This window comes from Micromonas pusilla, assembly GCF_000151265.4.
Source record: "Micromonas pusilla CCMP1545 genomic scaffold MICPUCscaffold_3, whole genome shotgun sequence".
NCBI classification, from domain to species: Eukaryota; Viridiplantae; Chlorophyta; class Mamiellophyceae; order Mamiellales; family Mamiellaceae; genus Micromonas; species Micromonas pusilla.
This window is the reverse complement of record NW_003315884.1, coordinates 1,207,405-1,222,932: the sequence shown is the minus strand read 5'-3', so window position 1 is coordinate 1,222,932 and position 15,528 is coordinate 1,207,405. Positions and strand designations below refer to the sequence as shown.

The 15,528-nt window shown below is 68.6% G+C and overlaps 7 protein-coding genes across 7 annotated transcripts in view; 5 read left to right on the top strand and 2 right to left on the bottom strand.

Moving 5' to 3' along the window:
• Nucleotides 1-29: 29 nt before the first annotated feature.
• On the bottom strand, nucleotides 30-2,231 carry MICPUCDRAFT_56491 (uncharacterized protein; the record flags this gene model as incomplete). Its single annotated transcript, XM_003056866.1, has 1 exon — nucleotides 30-2,231. One exon carries the CDS (start codon nucleotides 2,229-2,231, stop codon nucleotides 30-32), a length of 2,202 nt encoding a protein of 733 aa, XP_003056912.1.
• Nucleotides 2,232-4,138: 1,907 nt separating this feature from the next.
• On the top strand, nucleotides 4,139-5,176 carry MICPUCDRAFT_4705 (uncharacterized protein; the record flags this gene model as incomplete). Its single annotated transcript, XM_003057339.1, has 1 exon — nucleotides 4,139-5,176. A coding segment is annotated over one exon (1,038 nt), but the record flags the coding sequence as incomplete, so codon positions are not given.
• Nucleotides 5,177-6,392: 1,216 nt separating this feature from the next.
• Nucleotides 6,393-7,523, top strand: MICPUCDRAFT_1886 (uncharacterized protein; the record flags this gene model as incomplete). Its single annotated transcript, XM_003057338.1, has 1 exon — nucleotides 6,393-7,523. A coding segment is annotated over one exon (1,131 nt), but the record flags the coding sequence as incomplete, so codon positions are not given.
• A 1,032-nt stretch (nucleotides 7,524-8,555) lies between these two features.
• Nucleotides 8,556-9,467, top strand: MICPUCDRAFT_5571 (uncharacterized protein; the record flags this gene model as incomplete). Its single annotated transcript, XM_003057337.1, has 1 exon — nucleotides 8,556-9,467. A coding segment is annotated over one exon (912 nt), but the record flags the coding sequence as incomplete, so codon positions are not given.
• A 413-nt stretch (nucleotides 9,468-9,880) lies between these two features.
• Nucleotides 9,881-12,051, top strand: MICPUCDRAFT_46781 (uncharacterized protein). Its single transcript, XM_003057336.1, has 3 exons — nucleotides 9,881-10,087; nucleotides 10,403-10,489; nucleotides 10,612-12,051. Exons 1-3 carry the CDS (start codon nucleotides 10,079-10,081, stop codon nucleotides 11,743-11,745), a joined length of 1,230 nt encoding a protein of 409 aa, XP_003057382.1. The 5' UTR covers nucleotides 9,881-10,078; the 3' UTR covers nucleotides 11,746-12,051.
• Nucleotides 12,052-12,075: 24 nt separating this feature from the next.
• On the bottom strand, nucleotides 12,076-13,194 carry MICPUCDRAFT_56486 (uncharacterized protein; the record flags this gene model as incomplete). Its single annotated transcript, XM_003056865.1, has 1 exon — nucleotides 12,076-13,194. The coding sequence occupies one exon, from the start codon at nucleotides 13,192-13,194 to the stop codon at nucleotides 12,076-12,078; it is 1,119 nt and encodes a 372-aa protein (XP_003056911.1).
• A 231-nt stretch (nucleotides 13,195-13,425) lies between these two features.
• Nucleotides 13,426-15,528, top strand: part of MICPUCDRAFT_70921 (zinc finger/ABC transporter fusion protein) — a 4,523-nt gene continuing 2,420 nt past the window's right edge. Inside the window, exon 1 of the mRNA XM_003057335.1 lies at nucleotides 13,426-15,262. Coding sequence (XP_003057381.1) covers nucleotides 13,703-15,262 — 1,560 coding nt within the window. The 5' untranslated portion in view covers nucleotides 13,426-13,702. The remainder of the gene's footprint in view (nucleotides 15,263-15,528) is intronic.

Here is a 15,528-nt window from a genome sequence, read left to right as displayed (position 1 = left end):
TAATAAGCGCTACGAAGGTACCTCACTCCTCAGTCGAACACGAGTCGGTCCACGCCGCCGGCGCTCGATTCCGTGACCCTCTTCGGCGGAGGCGCCGCCAGCGCCGCGGCCGCGTCGGCCGCGGACACCGCTTTCGCGCTCCTCCCCGCCCCAGGTCCTCCCGGCCTCGGCCCCCGCGGCCGCCCCGACGGCGGTTGCGGCCGCATCGCCCCCCTCGGCGGCGGCTGCGGCGGCGGCTGCGGCGTAAACTTCGGAGGCGTTGGAAGGTCCATCGGCGGCGCCGGCGCCGCCGACGGCGTCGCCGCCGGCTCTGCGACGCCCCGCTCAGGCTCGAGCTCGTACTTGTACTCCAGCGGCGGCGGCTCGCGCGCAAACTCCAGCTCGTCCGCGCCGAGGAGCCCTCTCCTCGAAAACGTCTCCGCCATCTCGATCTTCCACCGCCGCAGCGACGTCAATATGTCCTCCTCCTCGTTCGCGCGCGCTCCGCCCGCTTCTCCGCCCGCTTCTGCGTTCGTCGCGTCCGCGCCGTTCGCGTTCGCGGCGGCCGCGCGCTCGCGCTTCCGCCGCGCTAACAGCTTCGTCGGGTTGCCGACGACGATCCCCTCGCCCGCGGTCAACGTGCTGCCGCCGCCGCCGCCGCCGCCGCCGCCGTCGCCGAGGCCGAACCCCCACCCGTTCGCGGTGTCCCCGCGGTCGGATAACCCCGCGCGGGACTCTTTCACTCGGTTCTTCCTCCAGAACAGCGAGTCCGCGCTCTCTGGGCGTCCGTATACGTCCCCCGCGGACATCGCGGTCCCCGGCCTCGAGCCCCATCCGCCGCCGCCGCTGCCGCCGCTGCCGCTCGACGCCGCCGTCCCCGGCCGGCTCCGCGCGCTCGCGGCGCGGCTCCGCCAGCTCGTCGCCGTCCCGGGCCTCCCACTCGTCGCCGTCCCGGGCCTCGACGACGACGTCGACGCGATCGACGCGGCCGTGCCCGGGCGCGAAGACCACCCTCGCGCGGATCCCCCCCCGGACGCGTTCGAAGCCGCCGTGTTCGGCCGCGAGTTCGTCCTAACGGTCGCGCCTAAAGAGTTACAGCGCACGAGCGCGCTCGTGCTGTCGTGCATCCCGCTCCCCGCGCTGCTCGCACCGCTGCTCGGGCGGCTCGGTCCGCCGCCTTGGCTGCTCCCCGGCCGCGGCGGCGGTCGCGACGCCATCCGACTCAGATGATCTTCCAGCGGCGGCGCGGCGTCCAAGCCGAACTCGTCCCCTCCCAGCGGGTCCTCCGCGAGCTCGATCGAGAGCTCGCCGGTGAACGCGTCTCGCGTCAGAACCGCGTCCGGGTCGTCGATCCCGACCGCGGCGTACTTGATCCCCTCGGTGACCATCGCCATCTCCGCGTCGGACGTCTCGCCGTCTCCTACTCCGCCTTTTCGATCGCCGCGCCCGTTTTCGTTTTCGTTTTCTTTCCCCCCCGCGTCGGCGTCGCCGACGATCGCCGCCCGGTCCTCCTCCGACACGTCGACGTCGTCCAGCGCGCGCAGACCAGGCATCGCGCGCGCGACGAGTCGCCGGTAGTGTTTCACGCGCGACAGCGGGTTCCCCTCCAGCGTCACGGACGTCAACTTCGGGCACATCCCGAGGTAATCTGGCGCGTCCGGGTCCGCGACGCGATTGCCCTCGAGGTCGACGACGCGCAGATCGTCCAGCTCCGCGAGCGGCGACACGTCCGCGACCTCGTTGTACGACGCGTAGAGCTCGCGCAGCCTGAGCAGCGAGCCGATCCCGGCGAGGTCCTCCAGGCCCGACCGCGAGATCCACAGCACGGTGAGCCTCTGGAACGCGCTCCCGAACGTCCGCATCGACGGCGCGACGGAGTTGCTCATGCGCAGCCTCGCGAGCGACGGCATCGCGCGCCCGACGCCGCCGAGGTCCTCCCTCGTGCAGTCCGCGCGCATCTCGAGCGTCGCGCACGTCGTGAGGTCGTCGCACCCGGCGAGGGACTTCAGGTACGCCTCGCTGAAGCACGTCGCGTAGGACCCGTCGAGGGCGTACGACGACGCCTCGTCCGCGTGCATCGTCGAGCCGAACTGCGACGCGTGAAGGAGCGACGCGGACGACGGCTCGCGCGCCGGGGCGCTCGCGTCCGCGCCATCCCCGCGCCCGAAGTCGTCGTCGTCCAGGGGATGGAACCCGGGCTCGTCGTCGTCGTACACCTCCGCGTCCAGGTACGCGACGTCCAGGTCCACCATCGCGGCACCGGCCCCGGGGCGCCGCGATATGCCCGGTCAACCCGCGGCGTCGCGTCGCGTCGCGTCGGTCCCCTTCGGGATATTTCGCCGCGGCTGACTGCCGCGGAAGGGACGACTGGCGGACGACCCGATGGGAAGGGGAATAAAAGAGTCCTCGACGCGCGACCGACGCCAGATCAGAAGACGCGGCGCGTCGGGGCGCGGACGCGACCGGAACGTCGCCCGTCGCGGCGCGTATCCATCGCGATGGAAGCGCCGTCGTCGCCGATGCTGGACGACAGGACGATAGAGGCGCGTCCGTCGCGCGTCTGCCCTCTCCCGCGCACTCCGTTCATTCCCGGACGTTTTTCCGCGTTTTTCGGCACCCGATTCCGAGCCGAGGCGCGCGAGCCACGACGCGAGCGCGCATCTGAGCGCGCGCCCCGCCCAACCCCTCCACGTCCGTCTCCCGCACTCACAACGCGCAGACCGCGATCGCGCTGGACATCGACCCGTTCTCGGAGGAGCACCTCCTCTGGATCCCTCGCCGCGCGCTGGACGACGCCTCGCTCCCGCCGGGATGGAGCCGCGTCACGCGCGAAAACCTCACCGAGGGGTACCTCCACGCGGAGACGCGTCGCGAGCTGGACGAGCACCCGCTGTCGGAGGAACTCCGCGCGACGGTGATGCGAGAGCGCGCGCGCGTCGCCGCGGCCGCGGCGAAGAAGCGAGCCGCGCCGCGCGCGCCGCTCGGGCGCATGGGCACCGGTCTGAGCCTGCGGGAACAGCACGCGGCGGCGAACAAGGAGAACGATGCGAACTGGCGAGCGACGGAGGACGCGACGTCCTACGCGTCGACGTCCTACGCGTCGACGTCCTACGCGTCGGCGCCGCCGCCGGCGAAGAAACCGCGCACGAAACCCAGCGCGAAAGAGACCGCGGCCGCGGAGGCGTCCACGCGCGTCGCGATGAAAGGCCTGCGGCGCAGAGTCGCCGCGCTCGAGGCTGAACTCGCGGGGAAGGACGACGCGTTCGAGGAAGAGCGGATGCGTCTGGAGCGCGAGGTGAACGTCGCGATCATCGATAAGGTCGAGCGCGAGAAGGCGAGGCTGGAGGAAGAGCGCGTCGCGATGCGACTGGACCTGAAGAACGCGATAGAGCTCGAGCGGCAGATGGCCGCGGAGGAGGCGCGGCGCGAGATGAAGGCGGCGGAGAAGGCGCGGAGGAAAGCGTCCGACGCGACGACGACGGCGCTGCGAACGGAGCTCGCGTCCGAGCGCGCGCGCGGCGCCGAGCTCATCGGCATCATCGCGCAACAGAGTAAAGACCTCGCGAAAGGCGGCGCCGCGGACGTCGCCGCGCGGCTCGCGGCGCTGGACGAGTCCGCGGGCGCGAGAGAGGCGGACTTACGACGCGACGTCGATCAAGTTGAGCGCGAACGCGGCGAGCTTCGAGCCGCGCTCGCGGACGCGGAGGCGGCGACGCGACGCGCCGAGGAGGAACGCGACGTCGCCGCGGCGCGATGCGACGCGGCGCGGCGCGAGCTCGAAGACGCGAGGACCGCGCTCGCGAGGGAGACCGCGGCGAAGGAGGAGCTCCTCGCGCGTCGAGCGGCGGACGATGACGACTTCGCCGCCGCCGCCGCGACGAAGAAGGAGGACGCGGCGGCGGCGGCGACGGCGGCGACGGACGCCGAGCGCGCGTCGCGGTTCCGCGCCGAGGCGCGCGCGATGAAACGCGCGATCGACGAGCTGTGCGCGAAGCAAGACGAGCTGCGCGCGGAGTCCGTCGCGGCCGCGGCCGCCGCGAGCGAGAACATGTCGATCGCGCTTCGAGGCGTGCGCGAGCTCGGGAAGACGGCGGCGGTCGCCGTCGAGCGATGCGCGACGGCGCGAAAAGAGCGGCAGACGTTGTCGAACCGCCTCCTCGAGCTCAAGGGCAACATCCGCGTGTTTCTGCGCGTCCGGCCGATCAGCGCTCGCGAGGAAGCGAACGGCGATGTCGCGGCGGTCAGCGCGGTCAGCGCCTTGGAGGCGAAGATCGAGGGCGGGAAGCGGTACGAGTTGGACCACGTCGCCGGGCCGTCGGCTTCGCAGTCGGAGATTTTCGAAGAGATCGAGCCGTTGATTCGCTCGTGTCTGGACGGATACGACGTGTGCGTGTTCGCGTACGGGCAAACCGGGAGCGGGAAGACGTACACGATGGAGGGCACTCCCGCGGACCGCGGGATCACGTTCCGGTCCCTCGCATCGTTGTTCCGCGAGGCGGAGAGCGACTACGCTACGTCCTCGTATTCGTTTTCGTGCACGATGATGGAGATTTACAACGACAAGGTCAGGGACTTGCTCGAGCCGGACGCGGCGAACCCGAAGCCGCACGACATCAGACAAGGCGCGGACGGGACGCCGTACGTCACGGACTTAGAGCGCGTGAACGTCTCGAGCACGATGGACGTCATGGCGGTCATGAGGGTCGGCGGCGCGGCGAGGAAAACCGGCCAAACGGATATGAACGCGACGTCCTCGCGGTCGCACTTGATATTCACCATCACGGTCACCGCGACGAGCAAGACGAACGCCGGGCGCGGGGAGGTCACGACATCGAGGCTAAACCTCGTCGACCTCGCCGGGTCCGAGCGCCTGAGCAAGACGAACGCCACCGGCGAGCGTCTGCGCGAGGCGAGGCACATCAACAAGAGCCTCAGCGCTTTGGGAAACTGTCTCAACGCGCTCGCGGAGAAGCAACAGTCCGCGACAGAGAGCAAGACGGCAGCAAAGCACGCGGCGCACGTGCCGTTCCGCGACTGCAAGCTGACGCACATCCTGTCCCCGTGCCTCGGCGGGGACTCGAAGACGCTGATGTTCGTCCACGCCGGACCCGCCGCGTCCGACGCGAGCGAGAGCGCGTGCACGCTGGAGTTCGCGTCTCGCGTCCGCAACGTGAGCGTGACGGCGGCGCGGAAGAATAATCTTACCGCGGGGGGCGGGGGGGGCGGCGGGTCGGACGGGAAGCTGCTCGCGCGCGCGAGGGAGGAGCTGTGCGAGAAGAACGCGAGGATCCTCGCGTTGCAGCGCGAGCTGGAGACGGCGAAGGAAAAAGCGGACGTGCGAAATCCTTCTTAGATAGCGCCAGATCTTTGTACTTTTTGGGTACAGTACACGAAATGAGGTGGTTCCGACTAAGTTTGCATACAGAGGTTCGGACCGGAAAAAATTTAGATATTTTCTGTTTCGACGCGAGAAGTGACCTGTCAACTTTATTCTGTCGATTCATTCCGCGCGCGCGCTTGAGAGAGGAAGGCGCGTCCGGCGAGAGAGAACGCGCGAGGAAGAAGGAAGCAGCGAGAGACGAAGAGCCGACGCGGCGGGGGGATCGAGGGAGCGCGCGTCGTTTACCCGCGCTCCGCGTCGCGCGATCGCGTTCGGGGGATTCGCGGAACGCGAGAGGTCACGTTGCGTCGTTTCGGAGACCGACCCGATCCCGCGACGATCTCGCGCGCCGCCTCGCGCGTCCCGCGTCGAAAGAGCGAACGCCTCTCGCGCGGGATAACGCGAGATGTCGTACAAGACGAACGACCTCCCCCCCGTGAACGGCGTCGGCGTGTCGCATCACGCGCACGCGCCGGCGTCGTCGAGAGATCCCGCCGACGCGGCCGCCGGCGAGAAGCAGCCCTCGCGTCAACGCGCGCGACAGATCCACGGCGTCTCCGCGATCGAGCTCGCGCGCAGGCTCGGACGCGTCGGCCTCGCGAACGGCGCGAGCGCGAAATCGACGCGCGCGCCGATGAAGGGGACCACCGTCGCGAACGCGAGCGGCGCGAACGCCGGGGGGATCGACCGAGGCGGCCCGGAGGCGATCCGAGGGAAAGCGACCCTCGCGCGACTTCCGGACGCGCTCGGGTCCGCGCTGTACCCGCTCGGCGCCGCCGCGACCGCGGGTACCGCGGGGAAACCCGAGAGGCGGTCTTCGACGTCGAACGCGGCGAAGGTGGCGTCGCGCGGCCCGGTCGCGTCGCGCGGGGACTCGTCGCAGAGCATCCACGCGAGGGCGCGGAGCGATTCCGTGCGGTCGCGCCGGTCGTCGTCGAGCAGCGGGGAGACGTCCCCGGGGTCCGCGTCCGGGAGGAAAGGCTTCGGCGTCGGCGTCGGCGGCGCGCACGCGCACGCGTCGGAGCAAGCTGTCCCGATGACGCCGTCCACGGTGCTGAGGAACCACGCGTCGGATCTGTCCGAGTACGAGCTCGGGGAGGTTGGCGAGTTCCCGCAGGTGTGGTACTCGGGCGCCTCCGCGGGGGTGGGGAAGAAGATCAGAGGGTCGAGGGAGCGCGGGCCGGACAACCACGGGTACGACGACGACAGGGACGACTTGATCATCGTCCCGCACGATCACCTCGCGTACAGGTACGAGATCATCCAGATCGTCGGCAAAGGGAGCTTCGGGCAGGTCATGCGGTGTTTCGATCACAAGACGAAGACGATGAAAGCCGTCAAGGTGATTCGGAACAAGAAGCGGTTTCACTCCCAGGCTTTGGTCGAGGTGAAGATCTTGGAGCACCTGCGGCACAACACGCAGGAGCGCGACGAGGATACGAACATCGTGCACATGCACGAGTACTTCTACTTTCGCGAGCACCTGTGCATCTCGTTCGAACTCTTGTCGATCAACCTGTACGAGTTCATCAAGAACAACAACTTCCAAGGGCTGTCGTTAGGGCTCGTGCGTCGGTTCGCGTCGCAGCTCCTGACGTCGCTGAAGTTTCTACGAAAACAAAACGTCATCCACTGCGACTTGAAACCGGAGAACATCCTCCTGAAGCAGCCGAACAAGTCCACGGTGAAGGTGATCGACTTTGGCTCGTCGTGCTTCGAGAACGAACGCGTGTACACGTACATCCAATCCAGGTTTTACCGCTCCCCGGAGGTCATCTTAGGGATGCCGTACGACGTCGGGATCGACATGTGGAGCTTAGGGTGCATCCTCGCGGAGCTGTACACCGGGTACCCGCTGTTCCCGGGGGAGAACGAGATGGAGCAGCTCGCGTGCATCATGGAAGCGCGCGGGCCGCCGCCGCCGAAAATGTTAGAAACCGCGACGAGGAAGACGATCTTCTTCGACGCGGACGGGCGCGCGCGCGAGGTGAAGGTCACCCGAGGGAAGCGCCGAGTCCCCGGGAGCAAAGATCTCGCGGGGATCCTCCGATGCGCGGACAAAGGGTTCGTCGATTTCATCGACATGTGCTTGAGATGGGACATCGGAGAGCGACAGTCCCCGGAGCAGGCGCTCGCGCACGAGTGGATCACGCGAGGTACCGCGGCGCCGACGACGTCTCCGGCGGCGCCGGGGCTGAACCGCGCTCGGCGAGAATCCCTCGCCGCGGGTCGCGCGATCGTCCCCGCGCACGCGGCCGTGTCCTTGGACCTCGCCCCGGGGGGGTCCTCGTCGACGAAAAAGCACGCGACCGCCGCCGCCGCCGCGGGCGGCGGCGGGTTCTTTGCTCGCTCGAGCACGAAGAAATCCGCCGCGAGCGCGTCGTCGAGCGCGATCGCGGGCGTGGCGTACAGCCCGAGCGGGCTGCAGGCGATCGGCCCGAAAGCGTCGAAGATCGGACCGTCGGTCGGCGCGTCGTCGGCGGCGACGGGACGGGGGCGGTACCTCGAAAAGGAGAGGTACCGCGGAAAAGGCGGGGCCGCGGAATCGAGCCTCGCCCCGAAGCAACGATCGTCGTGAGCGCGCGCGATCGTCGAGTTGAGTTATTACAGTACTATTATCACGCATGATGTATTCCATTAGCTGTACCACAATTTCTAATAAGACCGCAAGCAACCATCACGAACGACGCGACGGCGCCTCGCCTCGCCCGGGATAAACTTTTTGAGATCTCGAAAACGTGATCCTGGCCAGACGAGCTCCCGAACTTTCGCCGCCGCCGCACCTCGCGCGCGCACGGCGACGCGCCGCTCAAACTTCCCCCGCGCGCACCCGAGGCGGATCACCACAACCATGGCGGCGATGCTCTCGATGCTGGCAGCGCGCGTCGCGCCCGCGCCGCCGTCCTCGCGGCGCGAGCCGCCGTCGTCCTCGCGCGGCGCAGGATCGCGCGTCCCCGCGAAACACGTCACCGCCGCCGCGTCCGCGTCCGCGTCCGCGTCCGCGTCCGTGTCGCTGTCGTGCCGCCGCGCGGTCGCCCTCGACACGCTCGCGCTCGGCGCTCGCGCGCGCCGCCGCCGAGGGTCTTCCATCGTCGCCTCGCGCGGATGGCGCGTCCTCGCCGCGGCGACCGAGGACGCGACGCCGTCGTCGTCGTCGTCGTCGTCGTCGTCGTCGTCGTCGCCCGGTGGCGGATCCTTGCGCGTCGCGATATCGGGCGCGAGCGGGTTCGTCGGCACGAAACTCGTCGCGAAGCTCCTCGCGGCCGGACACGAGGTCTTAGTCCTCGCCAGGGACGTGAACAAAGCCAGGAGCGCGCTCAAGCCGGAGACGCTCCCGAGAGGCGTCGTCGTCTTCGTGCCGCTGAGCCAGTGGGCGGCGGCGGTGGCGGACGTGGACGCCGTCGTGAACCTCGCGGGAGAGCCGATCAGCACGCGATGGTCGCCCGCGATCAAGGCGGAGATAATGGCGTCCAGGGTGAAAGCGACGAAGCGCATCGTCGACGCGGTGGAGGCGCTCGAGGAGCGCCGACGGCCGAAGGTGTTGGTGAACGCGAGCGCCATCGGTTTTTACGGCACGTCGGAGAACGCGACGTTCGACGAGAGCGCGCCGCCCGGGGGCGATTACCTCTCGAAAGTGTGCCAGTCCTGGGAGCAGACCGCGATGGCGGTGGAGAACGTCGGCGTGAGGGTCGTGCTGCTGAGACTCGGGATCGTCCTCGACCGCGACGGCGGCGCGCTCGGGAAGATGCTCCCGACGTTTCAGGTTTTCGCGGGGGGGCCGATGGGGGACGGGAGCCAGTGGTTCTCGTGGATCCACAGAGAGGACGCGGTCGGGATCATCATGGAAGCGATCTCGAACGAGTCCATGTCTGGTCCGGTGAACGTGACCGCGCCGAACCCGGTGAGGATGGGGGAGATGTGCACGGAGATCGGCGCCGCGTTGGGACGGCCGTCGTGGCTGCCCGTGCCGGATTTCGCCATCCAGGCGCTGCTCGGCGAGGGCGCCACCGTCGTGCTCCGAGGGCAGAAGGTGGCCCCGAGCGCGGTGCTGAGGTCGGGGTACAAGTTCAAGTACGAGCGCATAGACGACGCGCTGAAGAACATCTTGCGATGACGCGCGAGAGGGGTGGAGGGAGCGAAGGAGTCTTCATAGTGCCACAGAGAGTGAAAACCAGCGAAAACCAAAACCTTCCACCGCGCGCGCGCTCCGCTCGTCGCCTGACTCGACAATTCGCAGATCGATCGACCGGAAAAAGAGCGATTTCGATCACAGTTCTCGACCGCGAAACGCCGCTTCGTCGACGGCCGCGTCATCAAATTAGCGAATCAGACGACGTTTCAAGCCAATGAGAGAGATTGATTTCCGCGGCCGAAAGCGTCGCTCGGCAAAAGTCTGCACCAAACGTTGCCTTTCCGTCCAGTTAGTCAGACTAAAAGCGCATACGGCTCAGAACATTTCTCGTCGTGATCCGCGTCAGCGCGAGAAAAAGCGAGAGCGGGCTCCGGAGCATCACTTGGCGACGCGCGCGGAGAGCTACGACGTGACGCCGCGAGGCTGACGCGCTGTAACGTATTCTGAAGGCCCTCACGGACCGTCGCACATCGCGGGAACGACCGCGCACGCGCGTTTCACGCCGCCATCGACGAGCTCCGAGCGCGTAAATTCGCTCGGCGGTTCCATCAACTAACGTTTCGCGGCTCCACTTGTACACGGAAAAGATGCCAAAGGTGCGCGCGTCCCGCGACCCCGCGCGCGCTCGTTCCCGCACGAAATCGCATCGCGCTCCCGGAGTCGATGATTCACGCGGTGTCGCATCGTTTTCTCGCTCGCGCGCGGGTTTTATTCTCGCGACGCGCGCGCCGCGAGCGCGTTCGCGCGACCGGAAAAACCCGCCGGCATTCCCGACGCCCGCCGGGAAAAAAAACCCGCGGTCTCGTTTCGGTTCTCCCGCCGCGCGACGGGAACGCGCCGACGCGGACGGGCGACGCCGGGAAACCCCTCGAACGCGACGCTGACGATTCCTTCCTCATCCATCGAAACAGAAACGCGGAGGAGGTCAATCCAAATCCCTCACCGTGGAGGAGCTCAGCGCCAACTTCCACCTCCCCATCAACGACGTCGCGCGCAAGGTGCGCGCGCGGTCCTCGACGCGCGACGACCAGACCTTTGATCGATCGATTCGATACGATTCGATTCGATCTCTCGCCCGCTGACGCTTCCCTCCCTCCCTCCGTCCCTCCCCGCGCATCAGCTCGGACTGTGCGTCACCGTCCTCAAGCAGCGATGCCGCGAGCACGGCATCACGCGGTGGCCGTACCGCAAGGTGAAGAAGCTGGATACCATCATCCACGCGTTGGAGGTGGCGGCGCCGGGGCGCGCCGCCGCCGCCGCGCCGATCGCCGCGGACTCCGCGGAGGCGTCGGAGAAGCTCGCGCTGTCCGTCGGCGACGCGGAGAGAGAGCGCTTGGAGTCCGTGCGCAAGACGCGTGAGGTGCTCATCACGGACCCGAACAGCAAGGCGCACCTCAGGATCGGCAAGCTCAAGGCTGTTCGCCGTCGCGTCGCGCGCGTCTCCGCCGGCGCGGGGGGCGACTCGTCGGACCGAGACACGACGACGGACGATGGCTACGCGCGGCGGCGGCTGTCCACGGGATCGGGGAACTCCGGCGGCGTGGACGGTCTCCTCGAGGCCGCGGCGTCGCTCTCGGACGGGGAAACGACGCCCGGGACGCCGAGACGAGGGGCGAAGGGGGAGCACACGCCTCGCGAGCGCTCGCCGAGGACGTCCGGGCGGAGCACGTTCGGCGACGACGACATCGCGGAGGAGCTCGGGAACGCCGCGGCGGCGCTCGGGGCGCTCACCGAGGCTGCGCTCGGTCGCGCGTCCGGCGGCGGCGGCGAAGCGCAAACTGCTTCGAAGCCGGCGGCGGCGGCCCTGATCGCGAAGCCGGCGCCGGCACCGGCGCTGGGCGGGTTCGACCCGACCGCGTTCGCCGCGCAGCTCGCGGCGTTTACGCCCCCGCCCGCGGCGGCGGCGGCGGCGCAAGCCGCGCGAGGCGCCGCGCCGGTGCCGACCATGCCGAACATGATGGCCGCGTGCATGAACCCGTCCCTGATGTTCGCGTGGATGAGCGGCGTCGCGAACGCGGCGGCGGCGGCGCAGCCGGCCGGCGTCGGCGTCGGCGTCGGGCCAGGGCAGGCGGCGGGGGCAGCGGCGTGGAATCCGAACGCGTTCGCGCAGATGTTGGCGCAGGCGAACGCGTTCACGGCGAGGGCGCAGGCGCAGGCGCAGGCGGCGGTGCAGGCGGCAGCGGGGCAGCAGAGCGCCGTCGCGCCGCCCGCGGCGCCCCCTGCGAATATCGAGTCCGCGCACCAGCCTCTGTGAGGAGGATGGTGGGCGACGCGCACCGACGCGAGAGCGCTCCGTCGGGAGTATTTTATCGCGCCCGGGGGAGACGGAACGAATTTCCCCGGGCAGACCCTGTACAACACTCCTATTATTCTTTTGCCCCGCGGCGTCGGTCGCTTTGTTGTAATACGCGACGACGACGACGCGGGGTTGATTATGAAATTGATTCTTTGATTTAGCCACCGGCGCGGGCGCCGATGGCTGTACATAACTTGTCAGTGGGGGACACGTTCAACGAGGAATCTTATCGATTGTATTAAGATGCGATGCCCGACGAATGAATACACGCGTGAACAGACCGCTCGCCTACGCCCCGCGCGCGCCCAGACGCGCGCATCGCGATCCCTCCCTCGCGCGCCGCACGATCCCGTCCACGTGCTCGCGCGCGCACGTCGTCACGATCCTTCGCTGGTACCGCTCTCTATCCTCCGCCGGTCGATTCGCGACGACGGCGGCGGCGTCGGCGGCGGCGGCGCACGCGAGCTGCGTCGTCCCCGGCGGCGCCGTCCCGCGCGGGATGATCCCTTGCCGTCGCGCTGGTCGCATGTCTACGTCCCAGGTCTTCCGCCGATGTTTCTTCGGCGGCGGCGACGGCGACGGCGACGGCGGCGGCGACGGCGGCGACGGTCTCGGTTTCGAAGACGCCGTCGCCGCGGCGGGGTCCGCGCGCGGCGCCCCGGGCGCGTCCGCGGGGAGGTAATGCCTTCGGAACCGCGACAGGCGGTGCCGTCGCCGCCGCTCTTCGCTCCGCGCGGATTTAGCCGCCTCGCCCTCGCCACCGGTCGGAGTATCGCGCGGAGCCGGAGCGGCGGCGGGCGCGGTCCTCGCGCGTCGCGTCCTCGCGTTCGCCGCCGCCGCCGCGGCGAACGCCGCGTCCGTCGCGTACGACCCGAACAGCCCTTCGCGCGTGGTCGCGCGTCCGGACGTGACGAACGCGACCGCCACCTTGGCCTTGGCCTTGGCCTTGTCGTCGCCGTCGCCGTCGCCGTCGCCGCGCGCGTCGCCGCGGCGCTGGGGGGGATCTCTCAGCACCGAGCGCGGGGTCGCGCGCGGGCGAAAATCTCGGAGCAGCGCGGGGATCAGGCGTCCGTCCGCGCCCGGGCCGTAGTCCTCGCCGTGGTCGACGCGCGCGCGCGCGCGGTCGCGTCGGGCGTCGGAGTCGTCCCATCGCGCGCCGCGTCCGCGCGCGAGGTCGCGCGATGCGCCCCCCGCCGCGGGGGCGAGCTCGGGACGGCGCAGGATCTCGCCGCGACGACGACGACCGGACGCGGACGCGACGCGATCGGTCGCGACGATCCGTCGCGGTCGCAGGCGCCGCAGCGCCTCCCTCGCGCGCGTCGCCGCGACGTCCGGGGTGCACAGCGCCCTCGCGCGCGCGTGCAGGGAACTCCCGCGGAAGCCCCCACCCGTGGGGACGTTGTTCATCCCTCTCCCGTGGCGCGCGCGCGTCGCCTCTCTGTCTCTCTGCTGACCAAAAACGACGAAGCCGGGAAACGAAACGCCTCAGCTCGGAATGGCGCGTAGCGCGCTCAGGTCCTACTGTAGCCCTCAAGGGAATGAGCGGCGGCGGCTGACCCTCACAGCTGCGCTTCAAACGAAAAACGACTCGTCTCCGCCGAGGAAGATCTGCGCGGCGCGGGCACAACGTCTCGCACGGCGACGCGGCCTCCTCGATCGGAGTCGAATCGAACGTCGTCGACGCGCACCCACCGCGCGAGAAGCGACGCACGCGTTGACGCGCGCGCGACGGACGCTCTCTGAAAGAGCTACGCGAGCGGAAGAGAAAAAGCGCAGCCGGCGTCGATCGCCGCGCCTCGTCGTTCTTTTCGGAGTCGACGGTCGCTGACGACGCGACGCGCGCGGCGCCGTCTTCATCCGCGAACGACCGACCGAGCACTCGCACTCGCACTCGCACTCGCACAAATCGATCGCCATGGGGAAGACGCCCGCGCAAGAGAACAGGCTGAAGGCGAAGAAGGCTGGGATGTCGCACGAGAAGATGAAGGAAGAGATGGCGAACGACGTCCGCAACGCGAAGAAGCTGAAGAACAAAGACTTGGAGTTCGGGCGAGAGCAAGGCCTGAAGACGAAGGCCGCGGTCCAAGCGCAGAGGCTGAAGGACATGAACGACCCGACGACGGAGCTCGGGAAGGCGACGATGCGCGCCGCGAGGAAGGCGGCGAAGGAGGCGGAGGAGTTTCTCCTTCGCACGAAGGGGATCTCGATCAAACAAAAAGAAGTCCCCGAGGGCGTGGACCCGAAGACGATCCTGTGCGAGTACTTCCGCCACGGCTGCTGCGCGAAGAGCGCGGAGCGGTGCAAGTTCTCGCACAACTTTGCGGTGGAGAACAAGCGCGCGGGCGGCGTCGGCGACGCGAAGCGAAACATCTACGCGGACGACGAGGCGGATGAAAACGACACGATGGAGCTCTGGGACCAGAACAAGCTCGAGGCCGTGATCGCGAAGAAGCACGCCGCGGAGAAGCCTCCTTCGAACGCGACGGACATCGTGTGCAAGCACTTCATGCAAGCCGTGGAGGCGAGGAAGTACGGGTGGTTCTGGTCGTGCCCGGGCGGTGCGGAGTGCAAGTACAGGCACAAGCTTCCGAAGGGTTTCGTGTTCAAATCGGACCTCGTCGCGATGATGCGCGCGGCGGCGATGAACAAAAAGTCCGACCAGGACGACCTGAGAGAGGCGCTCGAGAAGCTGAAGGACTCCGGCCCGGGGACGCCGGTGACCTTGGACGTCTTCCTGGAGTGGAAGACGAGCAAGGCGAACGCGCGGAAGGAAAAGGATGACAAGGCGAGGGAGGAGAGGCAAAAGAAGGGGCGGTTCACCGGCCGCGAGCTGTGCGAATCCGCGGAGATGAACCACGCCGCGGACGAGGGCACGGACGCGGACTCGGAGGAGTTCAAGGAGCTCCTGCGCCTGAAGAAGCAAGCGGAGGAGGAAGAAGAGGCGAGAGTCGCCGCGGAAGCCGCCGCCGCCGCGGAGAAGGCCAAGTCCAGCGGCGCGGAGTACGGCTACTCCGAGTTTGAGGACGTTCCGTCCGTGGGGATTTCCATGGAGGAGCTCGACAACAACCGCCCCGTGGACGCCAACTCGGACGAGGACTTCAGCGACGACGACGCCGAAGACGGCGGCGGCGCGAAGACCGGGGACGATGGCAAGCCCAAGGCGGTGATCAAAGCCGGCACGTTCGGGACGACGACGCAGAAGCCGGCGCCGAAAGGAGACAGCGAGGGCGGCGCCGCGGGCCCGCGTAAGCGCGGCGCCGGCGCCGGCGCGAAAGTCGCCGCCGCGCTCGAGGGCACGGAGTTTGACGACACCGAGGAAAAGTACGAAAAGGAGAAAAAAGACTCCGCGTCGCTGTCGGAGCTTCTCGGCACGGACGAGATCGACGAGTCGCAGTTGGACCCGAAAGAGCTCGGTCGGAGGCTCGCGGAGAAGAAGGCGAAAGAAGAAGCCGAGTCCGCCGCGCTCGTCGAGAAGGTGGCGAAGGAGAAGGAGGAGAAAGAGGCGAGAAAAGCCGCGAAGAAAGCGGAGAACGAAGCGAAACGCGCGGCGAAGAAAGCGAGCAAGGATAAGGGCAAGAAGGGCGGCGAAGAGGAGATCACGACGCTGGAGCAAGCCATGAAGGGCGTGGACGTCGCCGCCGCGGAATCCGCGCAGGCGGGGTCCGGGAAGATCGACAAGTCCGCGCTGAAGCGGACGGTCACCGGCGTGCTCGCGTCCCGCCCGACCGCTCGGGATATCAA